Source organism: Polistes dominula, unplaced genomic scaffold (genome assembly GCF_049000335.1).
Source record: "Polistes dominula isolate Pdom_NZ unplaced genomic scaffold, Pdom_raw_medaka contig_23, whole genome shotgun sequence".
Taxonomy (NCBI): domain Eukaryota; kingdom Metazoa; phylum Arthropoda; class Insecta; order Hymenoptera; family Vespidae; genus Polistes; species Polistes dominula.
In genome coordinates, this window is record NW_028300963.1 from 595,654 (window position 1) to 611,011 (window position 15,358).

Here is a 15,358-nt window from a genome sequence, read left to right on the forward strand (position 1 = left end):
TAAAATCAGTGTTACCAAAAGATGTTTCTGCGCATGAAATGTAACTGAATTATCAAATATAATTTATGTTTAATTTCATCAATAAATAATTATAAAATATACTTATATCTCAAATTTATATATAATGCAAGAATTAAAAACAAATAATTGACAAGTAAGATAATAAAAATTAATTGCGATCAAATAATATTTATTTTCGTTAATTCTATTTACAACTACTTGTAATATTTCATCTACTTTGTAAATGTTAAATATATATATTTATATCATGTATATATAAATTAGTTAAATAATTTTATTGTAATGGTTTATATATATTAAGCATATTTGTATGAGTGACGAATTTCAATATTTATTTATGACATATCTCATAAGTTAAAACGCTCAAAAGCTGCCATGTGTTTGTTGCTGGAAGCAAGTCCTTTGTGATAATAATTTATATAATAATAATGTTTAAATGCAGAAAATAAAATAATTGAGTACAAAAAGAGAGATTAAGAAAGAGAGACAGTTATTAGTAATAAAGTACATATATCAAAACGAGGATATTGTAATATTCCTCTAAAGCTATTATTCAGAAAGATTGTATATATTATTGTAAACAGTAACAGTGCAAACAATTATTATATATTATGTATTTTTTTTTTATATATATATATATTATATACTATATGCAGATAATTAATTTTGGAAAAGTGTACGAGTAAATTCAATGTAATCCAATGCTCCTGTAATTGGTCTTTCCGTTTTAGGATCAACGTATGCTTTCATACGTGCAACACAATAATCAGCCATTTCTTTCGTAAGATTCTGAAAAATAAAAACATCAAAATAAATAAATAAATTACATAACGACGTAATAAAAATCATTTACAAATTATAGAATAAAAAATTATACGTACGGCATATAATTCTTCTTTCGTTACATATGGCCGATCTGCTGCTGTAATTGCACGGAAGGCATTTTCTATTTCTTCAGAACTCTGTACATTCTCAGTTTCTTTGCTTATCATAAACGCCATGTATTCTTGTAACGAAACGTAACCATCTCTGTTCGGATCTACGATATCTACAAAGAGTAAACAAATTTCATGGTAAATTTGCGATAGTATGGAAAATATCAGAATGTAAAAAATGATTCTTGTAAATAAGAAATCAATGTACCAAGTATGTTCTCAAATTCTGGATCAGGTTGACCCTCTTCGACCATTGGCAAATCATATCCAAGAGCCCTCAAACATGATTTAAATTCTTGATGATTCAATCGTCCACTCTTATCCTTATCGAAGTGTTTAAACATCATAGAGAATTCTTTAAGAGCGTCTTCAGATACACCAGATTGATTTCTTGCTTGAATTTGTTGTTCGAGATTATGTTGCATACGCATTCCAAGTTGATCCAATTGATCCCATTGCTGTGCCAATCCGACTGTACTGTGTTCGGTATAACGATTATCGAGAATTAAATGTTCTTCCAATATTGCACCGAGATCCTCGATCTTCTTCAAATCTTGACGACGAGCACGTACTTCCTGAGTTTTTCTCTGTAATAATTTAATTACGTATATATCAAGATCGTTCGTTTTATTTTACAATTAGATATAATCAATTATTCTTACAATATTATACATACCTTAGTTGCTTCCAATTGTTGTTCCAAAGAACCAGAACCTTCCATCATAGATGTTCTATAAAATATTAAAATAATATAATAATTAAAATTATCGTGAAATTAATTTGAATTTTAAATAACGAAGATATAATAAATTATGAATATACCTTGTTTCTGCCAACCATTGATGGAATGCATTAGCATGCTTAGCGAATTCTTTTCGTAATTTATCGTTTTCTTCTTGTCGTTGGGCTTCCTTCGCAAGCTCAATATCACGTTCTTTGATAATCTTTTGCAAATTACGCCAGGTATCTTCCAGTGCTTCCATTGTAAACCAAGTATACGGATTTGGACCAACATTGAAGCTTTTTATTTGTCTATCAAGTGCTGCAAGTGCTTGGAAATCAGCTTCAGCAGAAGACAAACTTGCTTGGAATTGAGCATGAGCTTCTCGTAATGCACGAATTTCTTCGATGCTGTTACATCTAACTGGATCGGTTAAATCTTCCTCAGCATTTTCGAACCATGAATTGAAAGCAGAAGCTTTCTTGGCAAATGTAAGATAAAGTTCCTCAATTTGTCTGAATTGATCTTGCATTCTTAACAATCGCTGTTTACGAGCATCAGAATCTGCCAAGAGTTTCTGCCAACGAGTGATCACATCAGCATGACGTTTTTGAATACTCGGAGTTTGATCGTGTCCAGCATCGACGAGCATTTCTTTCAAAGATGTTATATTTTGAATACCCTCGTGTTCAAATGCATGTAATCCAGCATCGAAAGTTTCCTGCTTGGTTAATAAAGTTTGAACGGTTGATAAATCACGTCCAAACTCTTCTGAACGTACGTGAGTTTCTTTGTCAGCGATCCATGATTCAACGACATCAGCTTTCCACATAAATTGCAAATATGCCGAATTATCATTGAGACGGGTCTTCCTTCTTGCTGCAAGTGCACCAAGTTGTTCCAATTTGTTACGCAATTGCGTACACCTCTGCCCAATAGCATCAGCTCGATGATTACCAGCATTGATCAGTGCCTCTCCAGCTTCACAAATGTCTTTGCAACGTTCTCCATGAGCAGCGAAATCAGTTTCAAAGGCATCATGTTTCTTTAACAAACCTTGAACAGCAGCCATTGTATCACCATAGTCTTCAACTGAAAGCAATTGTTGCTTCTCAGTGATCCAAGCTTCTTCTTCTTCAACTTTCGCCAAGAACTGTTGATAAGTCAGAGATTCATCTAATTTTTGTCCTCTATTAGCAGCCAATTGTTTAAGTTCAGACCAGGCTTGATTGAGAAGTTTCAAACGTTGTTCAATCTCATGTGCACCCAAATTAGATACATCCATCAATTTTTCACCTGCCTCTTGAACTGCTTGAATAGCAGGCTCGTGACTACCAAGTTCAGCTTCTAATCTCTTATGCTTCTTCTTAAGATTCTGTACGCCTGTCAAGTCACGACCATAATCGTCAGATCCAACCAATAATTTTTTCTCTTTGATCCAAGATTCTTCGTCAGCGATGTCACGGAAGAATTGATGCAAAGTATTAGCTTCGTTTAATCTCGCTTGTCTATGAGCAGCAAGATTTCTGATACGTTCGTATCGTTCGTTTATGCTCTGTCTCTTTTCTTGAATACCAGTTGCATCGAATTGTCCACTTTCAATGAGAGAATCAGCTTGAGCATTCATATCTTTAATTCTTTCTTCGTGAGCCTGAATATCTGCTTCGACCAATTGGTGTTTCTTCATCAAATTTTGCACAGATGCCAAATCTTTGCCAGCATCCTCAGAAGTTAATAAACTTTCAACTTCTCCAAGCCAAAAATCTAAATCTTTAACTGCAGCAATGTATGTACGTTGCTTATTGGCTTCTTTCAATTTCATTGATTTTTCTGTAGTCTTTTGGGTCAAATATTCCCATTGATCGGCAATAGATGCTAATCTCTTTTGAACTGCATCTTCTGAGCCAGCACATTGATGTTTCTCTATCAAATTTCCTCCCATTGCTAAAACCGATTGAATTCTATCAGCATTAGCTGCAAGTTCGGCTTCGAATGCTTGATGTTTCTGATGTTTCGATTGTATGTTAGCGGGATCTTTGTAATTTTCTTCCGTTGCTAATTGCAATTTTTCGGCTATCCAATTTTCTATTTCATCAGCGTCTCGAGAGAATTGTTGAAGAGTTTGAGATTCTCCTAGTTTCGAACGTTTCTCTATAAGAGCGTCTTTCAAATCTTTCCAACGATCCAACACTTGACAACGTTTATCGTCAATGGGTTTAGCTGCGTAATGTTCAGCTGCTATCAACTGATCAGCCAAAGTTTGTAAAGTACCAATTTTCTCTTCATGAGCGTTTATAGCTTTATCGAAATCTTCGTGTTTTTTGATCAATGCTTCAACGTTATCGTTACTGTCAACAGTATCTGCACTTTTCAGGAAAGCTTCTCGTGCGCTCATCCAATTTTCTGCCTGTTCACAATCTCTGCAGAATAATTGTAATTCCAAGTTTTGATCTAATTGCATGCGTCGTTGGATCCAAGCCTTTTCTAATTCTTGACGAGCTTCAGCCATTGCTTCCAATTTCTCCTGGATTTCTACACTGGCGTAATGACTCGATTGCAATAATTGTTGGCCAAATAATTCAAATGCCTGGAACGTTCCAGCCCTGGCATCGATTTCCATTCGGTGTTCCTGTAAATTAATATTACAAATTAAATTAATCGAATGATTGAATAAATATCTTTTCTTAAAAATAAAATTCTGAATTTTTTCTGTATCTTCATATGTAGGTATATACATTTCAATCCACTCAATAGTAAATGCTATAAGCGGTAAAAAACGGCAGTATCATAAGCTGAAAATATTCAGATGGTTAATGAGCTTAGATATTACAAGATATATGCGTGACAATTAATTTAACGCATGTAACAGAGATAAAGCGTCACAAATACGTCGTTGCATGCTAAAATCCTCTACTACCTCTGGAAGAACGCCATATCGCGCGTTTATCTCTGCTCTGTGATTCTATAATTCAAATTATCTGTGAACGATCTTGTGGGACTATGAGAAATTAAATGTTTTTTGATAGAATAGACAATAAAAAAGTTTACCTGATGACGTTCGAGCAATGCCTCAGCCCCTGTAACGTCCGATGCGAGTTCCTCGGAAGCAACAAGACCCATCATCGAAGTAATCCATGCCATCAAATCGCGATAATCGCTAAGGAATCGTTGCAAGTCGTAAGAATCCAATAATTTTTCTTTCCTACTATTGGCTTTAGCTGTAAGTTGAGTCCATTCCTCGTTAATTTCTTTTTGTTTAGCATAAGTTTGTTCAGCAGTTTCCGGATGAGATTGCATCAAACGATTCGCCGTTTCATCCAACTGTTTTATTTTATCTCCAAGGGCTGCCAAGTCTCTTTCTAACCCTTCGTGTTTACGTTGCAACGCTTGTACGCTACGCAAATCTTTACCAAGATCGTCGTTGTTCAAAGCCGCATCCTTCTCGCGAATCCAATCTTTCGTCTCGTCAACGTCACGATGGAAACGTTGTACTTCGTGAGCGGAACCTAATTGACTGGCTCGTTCGGCCGTAAGTGTTTGCAGGCTCTTCCATTTTTCATTCAAATCTTGTATTTGCGTTTGAATCTTTAACGCAGCTTCCGTCTGTCCCAGGCTCATCAGTTGTACTGCAATCTCGTTCATTTCAGCAAGACGTACCTCGTTAGCTTTTAGATCAGCTTGGAAATCGTCGAATTTCTTTTGCATCACTTCTACTTGTTCTAAATCTTCACCAACGTCCTGCACTTGAGCATGATTCTCTTTGTCCTTTATCCACGTTTCTAATTCAGCGGCTTCTCTTACGAGAACATATGCCTTAGCAGTTTCGTTCAATTTAACCTGACGTTCTCGTGCCAATCTCAAAAGGTCATCGTACTGTCCCTCAATCTGTGCTTGTCTAGCTGCAATTGAACTTTGCTCTCTTGCTAAATTCTGTTGAGAAGCACTCAAGCCTGCTTCTGGTTCAACACGTTTGACATATGCAGCTGGTACAAAACCTTGGCGATCATTCACTTCTACTTTCCACCAATCTTTATTGTTGGAATTAAGAAGAGTCAAGGTATCACCTTTCTTCATGGATACTTCTCTCGGTGATTTTTCAGCATAATCGTACAATGCAACGACGCATTCTTTACCAGTTATATCAATCGTAGGAGTCTCTTGTTGACGACAAGAAGCTGCTTGTTCGCGTAATGCAGTTATAGTACTAGCAAATGCTTCTAAATCACTAACGAGAGCTTCGTGTTTCTTTAACAAAGCCTCGGAACTGTCTTCGTCCTTACCATAATCAGCATTCATTACTATTGGTCTTTTTTCTTTCATCCAAGATTCAGCTTCATTGGCATCAGCGAAATATTGATGGGCCTGCAGTGAATCGTCAAGATCATTTTTACGTTGACGTGCCTTCTCTTTCAATTGTCCCCAATGTTCATCTAAAGCTGCTAAACGTTGACTGATCTCTCCAGATGCGAAATGACCATCTTGCAACATAGTTGAACCTGCTTGACATACAGCAGCTACTCGTGGCTCGTGATTATTGATTTCTGCCAGTACAGCTTGATGTTTCTTTTGCAAATTCTGAACTCCAATAAGATCACGTCCACGATTAGTGGATGCAGCAACTGGTTCTTTTTCACGAATCCAAGCTTCCTCATCTTCAATATCTCGGAATAATTGTTGTACTTGCAAGGAATCTAGGAGTCTCTGTTTTCGAATACTCATGGGTCTTTGCAAAGCTGAATAACGTGTTTGCAGTTGATCCTGTTTAGATTTGATGTTGTCTGCATCAAAGTGTCCTTGCAAAACAAACTGGTCTGCAGCCTGTGCAATACCGTCAATTCTATCTGCATGCGATCCTACATCAGCTTCCAAGAGAGCATGTTTCTTTTGTAAGTTTTGAACACTGGTCAAATCTTTTCCATAATCTTCCGACATGAGTTGTCCTTCAACCTCCGAAAGCCATAATTCGATATCTTCGACCGTACGATTAAATTGTTGTTGCTGAGAGGCTTCTTGTAATTTTGCACCTTTCTTTTCTGAAGCATGTGCTAAACTTTCCCATAATGATACAATTTCTTCAGTACGAGTACGAATGCGATCACTGGCGTAATGATTGTTTTCTATCAATTCCTCTCCAGTTGCTACCAACTCTTCCATACGAGTTTTATTGGCGTTCAATTCTTGTTCGAAATTCTGATGCTTCTGAACTTTTCCATTAAGATTAGTTGGATCTAAGTAACTGTCGTCGGTAGCAAATTTAAGTTTCTCGTTAATCCAACCTTTCGTTTCATCACAATCACGTTCGAATTGTTGTAATTTGTACGCATCTTCTAAACGATGTCTTCGTTGGGCAGACTTGTCAAGAAGTATGGCTCTCCTTTCTAATAACATTTGTCGTCGCTGGGCAACATCGTCTGCAGCATAATGTTCTCCCTCGATTAACTTTCCAGCAAACTCGTCTAATACTTTGATCTTTTCTTCTTGAGCAGCCAATGATTTGTCAAAATCTTCGTGTTTTTTTATAAGAGCCTCTACGCTGTCAAGAGAGTCACCTAAATCTTCATTAGCTAAAAATGCTTCCTGTTTTGCCATCCAAGCATCAGCTTGTTCAGTATCTCTGTAGAATAATTGTAAATCCATACACTGTTCGTATAAGATACGACGTTTCTCCCATAAACTAAGAAGAGATGCTTTATCTTCAGCAAGTGACTCCAATTTACGTGCAACTTCTTCAGCTGCGTAATGTTTCTTCTCCAAAAGTTTTTTACCAGCCATAATTGTAGAATCAAAACTATCAGCTCTGGCATCTATCTCTCCTTTGTGTTCCTGATGTCTCTCCAAAAGTGCTTCAGCCCCAGCCACATCTTTGGCAAGTTCATCCGCCGAAATAATTGCACGCATATCATTCATCCAAGAAACTAAATCTCTATAATCAGCCAAGAAACGATGCAAATAATACGACTCGTCGAGTTTCAAACGTCTTTCTTTAGCCTTAGCAGTTAAACTTTCCCAAGATTGAAGGATTTCTGCTCTCTTAGCTTGTATTTGTTTGGAATGATCTGCCTGGTGAATACTTGCTAAACGATCTGCTTCTGTTCCTAATGTATATACCTTATCTTCCAAAGCTGCAAGATCACGTTCAATGCCTTCGTGTTTGCGTTGAAGTGTCTGCACGCTTGCAAGATCACGTCCAGAGTCATCAGATGACAATACAACATCTTTTTCTGCAATCCAAGCCATTGTCTCATCAGCATCTCTATTAAATCTCTGAATTTCATGTGCTCCAAATAATTTCTCTTGTCTCAAGACAGCAAGTTGTTTCAATCTTTGCCATGATTCGTTCAATTCCTCTTTTCTACGTAAAATGGTATCGCGTTCTGGATGACCGTCTAAGAGAAGTTTGTCTGCAATTTCGTTAACCTCTGTTACTCTATATTCTTGACTTGCCATGTCTTTTTGGAATTCATCAAATTTTCTTTGTAATACTTCGACATGTTCTAAATCATGTCCAAACTCATCGGTGGTTACAAATGCTTCCTTATCATGTATCCAAAACATGACTTCATCGCAGTGTCTTATAAATTGGACAAGTACTAAAGCCTGTTGCAATTTCAATCCCTTGTCGGCTAATCGTGACAATAATAATTCCCATAAGTCATGAAGTTCCTCTGTAAAAATTCAAAGTGTATAATGAATAAGTATTTTAAAGTATATTATTAATCATGATTTATAGTAGAAAAATCAGTGATCTATATTTACCTAATCTTTTACGAATGACATCGCTAGAAAAGTGATGTTGCGCTATCATCTCAGAACCAGTATTATCAAGTAACACGATAGCATTGGAATGAGCAGCGACTTCTGCTTCGAAAGCTTGATGCTTTTGAATCTTGGCTTGCAAATTAGTTGGATCTTTATAACTTTCATCTGATGCTGCTTGTAACTTTTCATATATCCATCCCTCAAGTTCATCCGCATCTCGCTTAAAATACTACAAGCAAACCAAATAATTAGGTCATCCAAAAAATACAAAAATAAGGATATCAATTGTATACCATATCTTAAATAAGAAAAATAGATCTTGTAAGTAATTAAAAATATATTACTTGAAAGCGACGGGAGTCCTCGAGTTTGTCTCGTTTGCTACGAGCTTCCGCCTTGAAATTGGCATAACGTCCAAGAACTTGTTCACGTCTTTCTTGAATATCTTCTGGATTTTCCAGAATTTCCACTACCTTCGGTGTTATCTGATCCATCTTTGTAATATTCCTTAAATGTCGTCAAACGTCTTTAAAAATGGATATCCACTTGCGGCCAAGATGGCCGTAGGGTGTGGCTTTCAGCTCGTTCGTTCTCTTCAAAAATCAACAATTCCTTTATCTGAAAAATAATTATTGTTAACAATATAGATTCACATAACTTTTATACTTTCTTTTGTTTAATTCATTTTTACGAATGATGAATAATATCGAATAAAAATACGCACTTTCTTCGTATGTTCCAATAACTCGCGTAGATCCGTTACTGATGCGCTCTTTCTGCATAGTGACGTTTCGGGGAAACACACGTAACGGTGCGGCTAATACGTGATTGGTCGATTTATTTCCTACTCTACCATCCTAACCTTACCTTAGTTCAATAGGTCAAATACACATTGCTTAAATCTCTCTTTACATACATATATATATATATATTAGAATGTACATAATACATATACAGAAGATGCATACACATACATACACAACATGTAATTATGATTATGATGTTACGTTATCTTTAAAACTTACGTCATATATCTACATATATATGATGTTTCCGAAATAAGTAAGATGATAATATTTATTTTTATCGTTTTTTAATTGGATTATTATGTCTTGCTCATTTAAAATATTGATGTGACATTGATATATAATTAATGATAGCATCTTTACAAAGTTAATTGGGAGCGCGTAATTTAAAATTCGTGTTAGATTTTTCTTCATTTAATTTAAGTAAGTTTCCTCGATTAATTTAGAAAAATTATATATCCGAATATTTACATAATATTTTTCAAAAATATAAGTATATTTATTGATAAGATAATATAAATATTTTAAAAAAATATTAAAGCGTTGGACGAATCAAAATGAGCAAGCGACAAATTTTGAATTTCGCGCGGAAATATTCAAATGTGTAGGCGGTAATACGAAATTTTTATGACAGTTGTTTAGTTATACTTTAACACCCTTAACCTACATATAATAGAAAGAAAAATAGAGGAAATAAAAAATTAAACACAAGTCCACTGTTACGTTATGGTACAATAATCTTTTATTAAATTTCACCTACAAACAACGAATCACAGAACGTTACATTAGAGTTCCTTACATCAATCCATCGTGTCTTCATAATATTTTACAGGTAAATAATTATATATTTTTATCCCTATTACAGTAAAATCTTATTCGTTAAAATATCTTGTAGCGTAGTCAATCATTATGTGTGTGTATATATATAAATTTAATTTACCTAAAAATATGATTTTTTGTTGTAGTGTTTTCATTCATCGTTTATAAGTGTCTGCTATATCATGTATACAAGTGGTACGCGTTAGGTATAGGTACTTGCTTTTGTCCATTGTACTCTGATATTTTTTTTGTTTTTGTTTTTTTATATTCTTCCCTTTTCTTCTTCTATTTATTATTAATTTTTGTATGAATATGCATATTATATATATATATTCAATGGTTCCATATTTATTGTATAGAAAAATGATTATTTCAAAAATCTTCATATGTCAAAAGACTTTCTATTCGTCGACAAAAATTTATAAGATTTATTAAACAAGGATAGTACTAACCATTTCTTTCATTTATTTATTTTCATATTCTTCATCTTTAAGTACCTGGACAAAGTAATGGTATTACAATATAAATCGCTAAAAGTTTTATGTTTTATTCTTTTTTTTACTTTTCATATTTTCTCTACCTTTCTCTTCTTCCCTTTCTTTCTTTCTTTCTTTCTATCTTTCTATCTTTCATTCTTTTCTTTTCTTTTTTTATTTTGTTAAAAGGCAACATGTCTTTGTTAATACAAAAAGGCAATTTGCTTTGTATCATCGGTATATACGGCGTCCCCCAACGAACATTTATGATTTTTTTTCTTTTTTTTTTAAACGATACTGAAATATATTTTGTTTCAAAGTGGCAAATGTAAGGGACCATTTTACAGGCATTATTGGCAGCACTGGATCACTTTGTGTATATATATATATTGTGTACGCGTGTGTGTATGTATATGTTTTTGTTTCACTGTATTTTTTCGCATATCTTCTTGAAAATATTCCATTCCAACGTTAAAATCATTAACGACTTATGTAGAACTTCAGAGAGCATTTTTGTCTTAACGTTTTGCACAACATACTCTCTGATTTGTTACAGTTATTTATTTATTTGTTTATTTATTTATATATATAATTTTTTTTTTCACTTCCCATTGTCTCGCGCAGTCACGAAAAATATTAAACTAGCACATACTTTTCTTTTCTTTCTTTCTTTCTTCCTTTCATTCTATTTTTTTGTTTGTTTGTTTGTTTATTGGTTTTATATCTTTCGTAAGTAATATCCTCTTTCTCTCTCTCTCTTTCTCTCTCAACGAATTCTTATGTACAAAAGAAACTTAATTAATATACAGAATACACTTGCATTCATACGTACGTAGCCGCCGCCATCTTCGTAGGGGCGTCCAATAAATTAAATTTTTATACTCTAAATTATTATTATTAATATTAATATTATTATTATTATTATTATCATTATTACTATTATTATTATTACTATTATTATTAATATTATTATAATTATATTATCTTATATTATCTTATAATAATATTAATTAATTATTCTAACATTATTATCCTTAACAGTAACATTATTTTTCTTCTTCTTCTTCTTCTTATTACTATTATTATTAATATTAATAATAATATTATATTTCTTATTATACACTTTCCCCTTCCCCAAACTTTAGAAAGGTTCATCTACAATTAGAAAAAAAGTACGATGTCCTCGATTTCTACTACTTAAATAGTAGTAGTACACTAGTGAGTATGAACAAATCGGCGAGTGTGCGTTAAATAGCTACAATTCGAAGTATTTTATTTGTTACATCATCGAATATACGAATAATCGATGATTAATTACAAATTACAATCAACGTTCGCAATGTATTATACATCGGTATAAAAAGAAATCTTATAAATTATATCAGTGTTAAATTGTATAATTCATTTGAATCGTGATCACATTGGTAGTTATTTTAAGATTTAGCAAGTCGTATCATGAATTTATGAATTTCACGCTTTAACACTATATATATATGTATATGTATATGTATGAAAAAAAGTTCAAAATGTTGGAACGCGTTTTATATATAAAATTCGAGACATCGTACGAGACGGTGAAGCATCTTTAACTTCCACACATTTATCATCCTTCCTTTTTTATACTTTTACATGTACACACACCTACACATCGACGCGACGGAAAATCGTCTCTCATAGACTCATTAACTTTCCTCTTTAACTTTCCTCCCTTTCCCCGATATCCCACCCCTGATTTGCTCTACATAACATACAATATATATATATTCATATAATATATATAATATTCAATAATATTTATATGTATATATATATATAATATATTTATTTATTTATTTATTTATTTATTTATTTATACTTAAGAGATATACATATTTTTTGTTTTGTATTTTTTTTTTTATATATATATACACTGATGTTTAAATGTCTCCGTTTCAATAATATTTATGAAATCAGTAACACTAAGTTTTTTTTGCTAAATAACATTCTTGGACCTCATTTTGTATATAGCCAGCACCTTACGTTGTTTAACCTTCAGCTCGAACGGAAGAGTTATCATCCATCCCTTCGATTATATTTAAAAAAATATAGTCTCTCTAACCCCTTTTCTTCTTCTTATCCTCTCTCTCTCTCTCTCTCTCTCCTCTTTCTTCTTTTCCTCCTCTTCCTCCTCCCTGAGCTCGCTCCGCTAATTTTTTTTTTTTTTTTTTTTTTAACGGATACATTATCTATTTCTTTAAAGGGAAAAGTTTCCTCTTTCTCGTCCCCTTCTCTATTTCAATTTCTTGATCACTTTCAAACTTACGCGCCCCTTTCGTTCTCTCCCCCCCCTCTCTTTCTCTCTATGTCTTTCTCTCTGTCTTTCTACTTTTCAAGTCTCTTCACAGCCCTCATTTCGTTTCGCATTTAAAAACTTTTCAGGTTTTATTTAAACGTAACTTCGCCACGTCACATATAACAATTTTCTAGATAACATATATAATCATCTAATATATAATAAATAATTTATCTCTTTTATCCCCGATATACAATTTTTGCATACTACACTCTCTCTCTCTTGTTCTCTTCTCTCTCTCTCTCTTGTTCTCTTCTCTCTCTCTCTCTCTCTCTCTCTCTCTCTCTCTCTTTCTATCTTTTATCTTTGTTTATTCATTCTCAATTAATAACGACTGCCATATATGTAAATATAAGAACTAAATTTTGTACAAATTTGTAAAAGAGTCGAAGAAGACATTCGTAATTGCATCATATGCATTTACGATTTATGTCTATACGTAGGAGGTATGCATATATTATATATTTTGTATATACGTGGACGTTAGTTAATTAGATTGATTACTTTTTATATTTCATTCTTTTCAAACTATTTCCCTCATTAGCATAATCTATATATCGTAACCCAACAAACATACGCTCACGCATACACATACATACGTGGACGCAAGTAATAATGATCACGCACGCACACAGCCAAGAACAATGTATGATTTTTTATGTTTCTTTTTTTTTCTTTCTTTTTTCTAACAAAGGAGAAAGACCAAAAGGAGGACGATACGATTAGAGAGAACTATATATATAACGATTATGTCGAATTATTTAGATATTTAGATTTTATTTTGTTGTTGTTGTGAAAACATCATCAATATCGTCACATTCGATTATTCTCTCGTAAAAGTTTGAACCGTATAAAAGGGGATAGAAGAGAAACGTATGTAGTTAGTAGAGAGGGGCGAGCTCTTGTTATTTTACGATTTTTATATAGGGTGTCCGGCGGCAGGTCGTCAATGGGACGTCTTCAGCATAAATAATAAATCATTGATACACTCCACTGGAGGACAATGATATTTTAAGAAAAAATGAAGTTTACAAGGTAGCGGTAATTTCTTCCTCCTCGTCTTCTTTTTCTTTTTCTTCTTCCTCTTCCTCTTCTTCTTCTTCTACCTCCTTCTCCTTCCTCTCCTTCTCCTCCTCCTCCTTCTCCTCCTCCTCGTCGTGTTAGTTTAACATATTCATTTCTCGAGGAACAGCAACGAGACCTATCTCACGCGCCCGTACAGTCGATCTCTATTATATCCTTGGGTACGTCGACAAATTGATATACCAATCTCTGTCCGTCGACCTTCGCCAAAATGCCACGTTGATAATAGTATCTCAAGGCGCGACCCATCGTCTCGTAATTCATGTCAGGCTTGTTCTTATGCAAACCCCAGAGTCTCGATACTGCTTTACTATCAACCAATTTAAATACTCCTCTCTCGCGATTCGTCCATTTAATATATCTCGGACAATATTCACGATCTTGTAACAATTTCAATAGAAATTCCCATAGATACGTTGTAGAACCTTCTCGGGATTTTCTTTTAACTGTAGCACCTTCTCCTTGGCGTGGTTTCTTCAATTTGTTTTTCTTCGAACGTGGAGGAAAACCAAGTTCCAAAAGATAAAGATCGTCCGACACAGAACTCGTCGCTGCTTGGATTACGCTAGTTGGTACTCCACCGGGTCCTCTTGGTGGACTCGGTGTACAAGGTGTTGCGAATTGTCCTCCACCACCGTACATTGAGTTTACGTAACTGCTATAACTCTCCGATACTGTAATGAGAAAAGATAACAACACTTTAGTATAATCATTCGTTTGACGAAAATTATCAAATCAAAATACACGATAAAAAATAAATCACATATGTACATTCGAAACTCAAACTTTCCCCGCTGATAAACCAATAGTTACGCAATAGCGCGCCTAGATAGCGCCACCTGATTCAAAAATTCAAATTTCAAAATTATAACTACACACATATTCTCTTTCGCCAATCCCCTTTTTATCAATCAATTAACACGTTTTTTTTAAAGCTTTTTTTATATTTGAAATATTAAATATGGTAACTTTTTAACTTTCAAGGCCAATTCGTATATTTCAATAATTACAATAAATCAAAATAATCATACCGAATTAGGATTCAATTGGATCTATCACGCGGGTTCGTTTATGAATGTCAAATATTATTATTTTTTAATAGTGAATTGAAAAGAAAAACAAAGCATTCATAGAATAGAAAGAGAGAGAGAGAGAGAGAGAGAGAGAGAGAGAGAGAGTTTTCGCGCCACGACTTTGGATATATGGTCGCGGTTGAACGTGCAACGAGAAACACACTATTAATAGCCCTTCTCCACGGACACGATCGTCGCCGACGGCGACGGCGGTGTCCTGCCGTCGTTTTCTGTCGCCGGATGATCGATGTTTCGAGAACGCGTTGGCCGGGCTCGATAACGGAGCCCCTTTTTCCTGTTTACTCCCCCATCGATCCTCCCCGCGTTCTCTAA

General features: G+C 34.2%; 2 protein-coding genes across 6 annotated transcripts in view; both read right to left on the reverse strand.

The window, feature by feature from the left end:
• Positions 1–169: 169 nt before the first annotated feature.
• alpha-Spec (alpha spectrin) lies at positions 170–9,283 on the reverse strand. The gene is made up of 9 exons (XM_015327270.2): positions 9,161–9,283; positions 8,781–9,054; positions 8,434–8,665; positions 4,726–8,342; positions 1,779–4,306; positions 1,633–1,687; positions 1,165–1,543; positions 903–1,069; positions 170–810 (listed from the first exon to the last, which is right to left on the reverse strand). Exons 2-9 carry the CDS (start codon positions 8,928–8,930, stop codon positions 682–684), a joined length of 7,257 nt encoding a protein of 2,418 aa, XP_015182756.1. The 5' UTR covers positions 8,931–9,054; positions 9,161–9,283; the 3' UTR covers positions 170–681.
• A 678-nt stretch (positions 9,284–9,961) lies between these two features.
• Eip74EF (Ecdysone-induced protein E74) overlaps positions 9,962–15,358 on the reverse strand; it is a 198,970-nt gene continuing 193,573 nt past the window's right edge. For all 5 annotated transcript variants that reach the window (XM_015327235.2, XM_015327237.2, XM_089172630.1 and 2 more), the window contains one exon: positions 9,962–14,626. In XM_015327235.2, the coding sequence (XP_015182721.2) occupies positions 14,076–14,626 (551 nt within the window). In that variant the 3' untranslated portion in view covers positions 9,962–14,075. The remainder of the gene's footprint in view (positions 14,627–15,358) is intronic.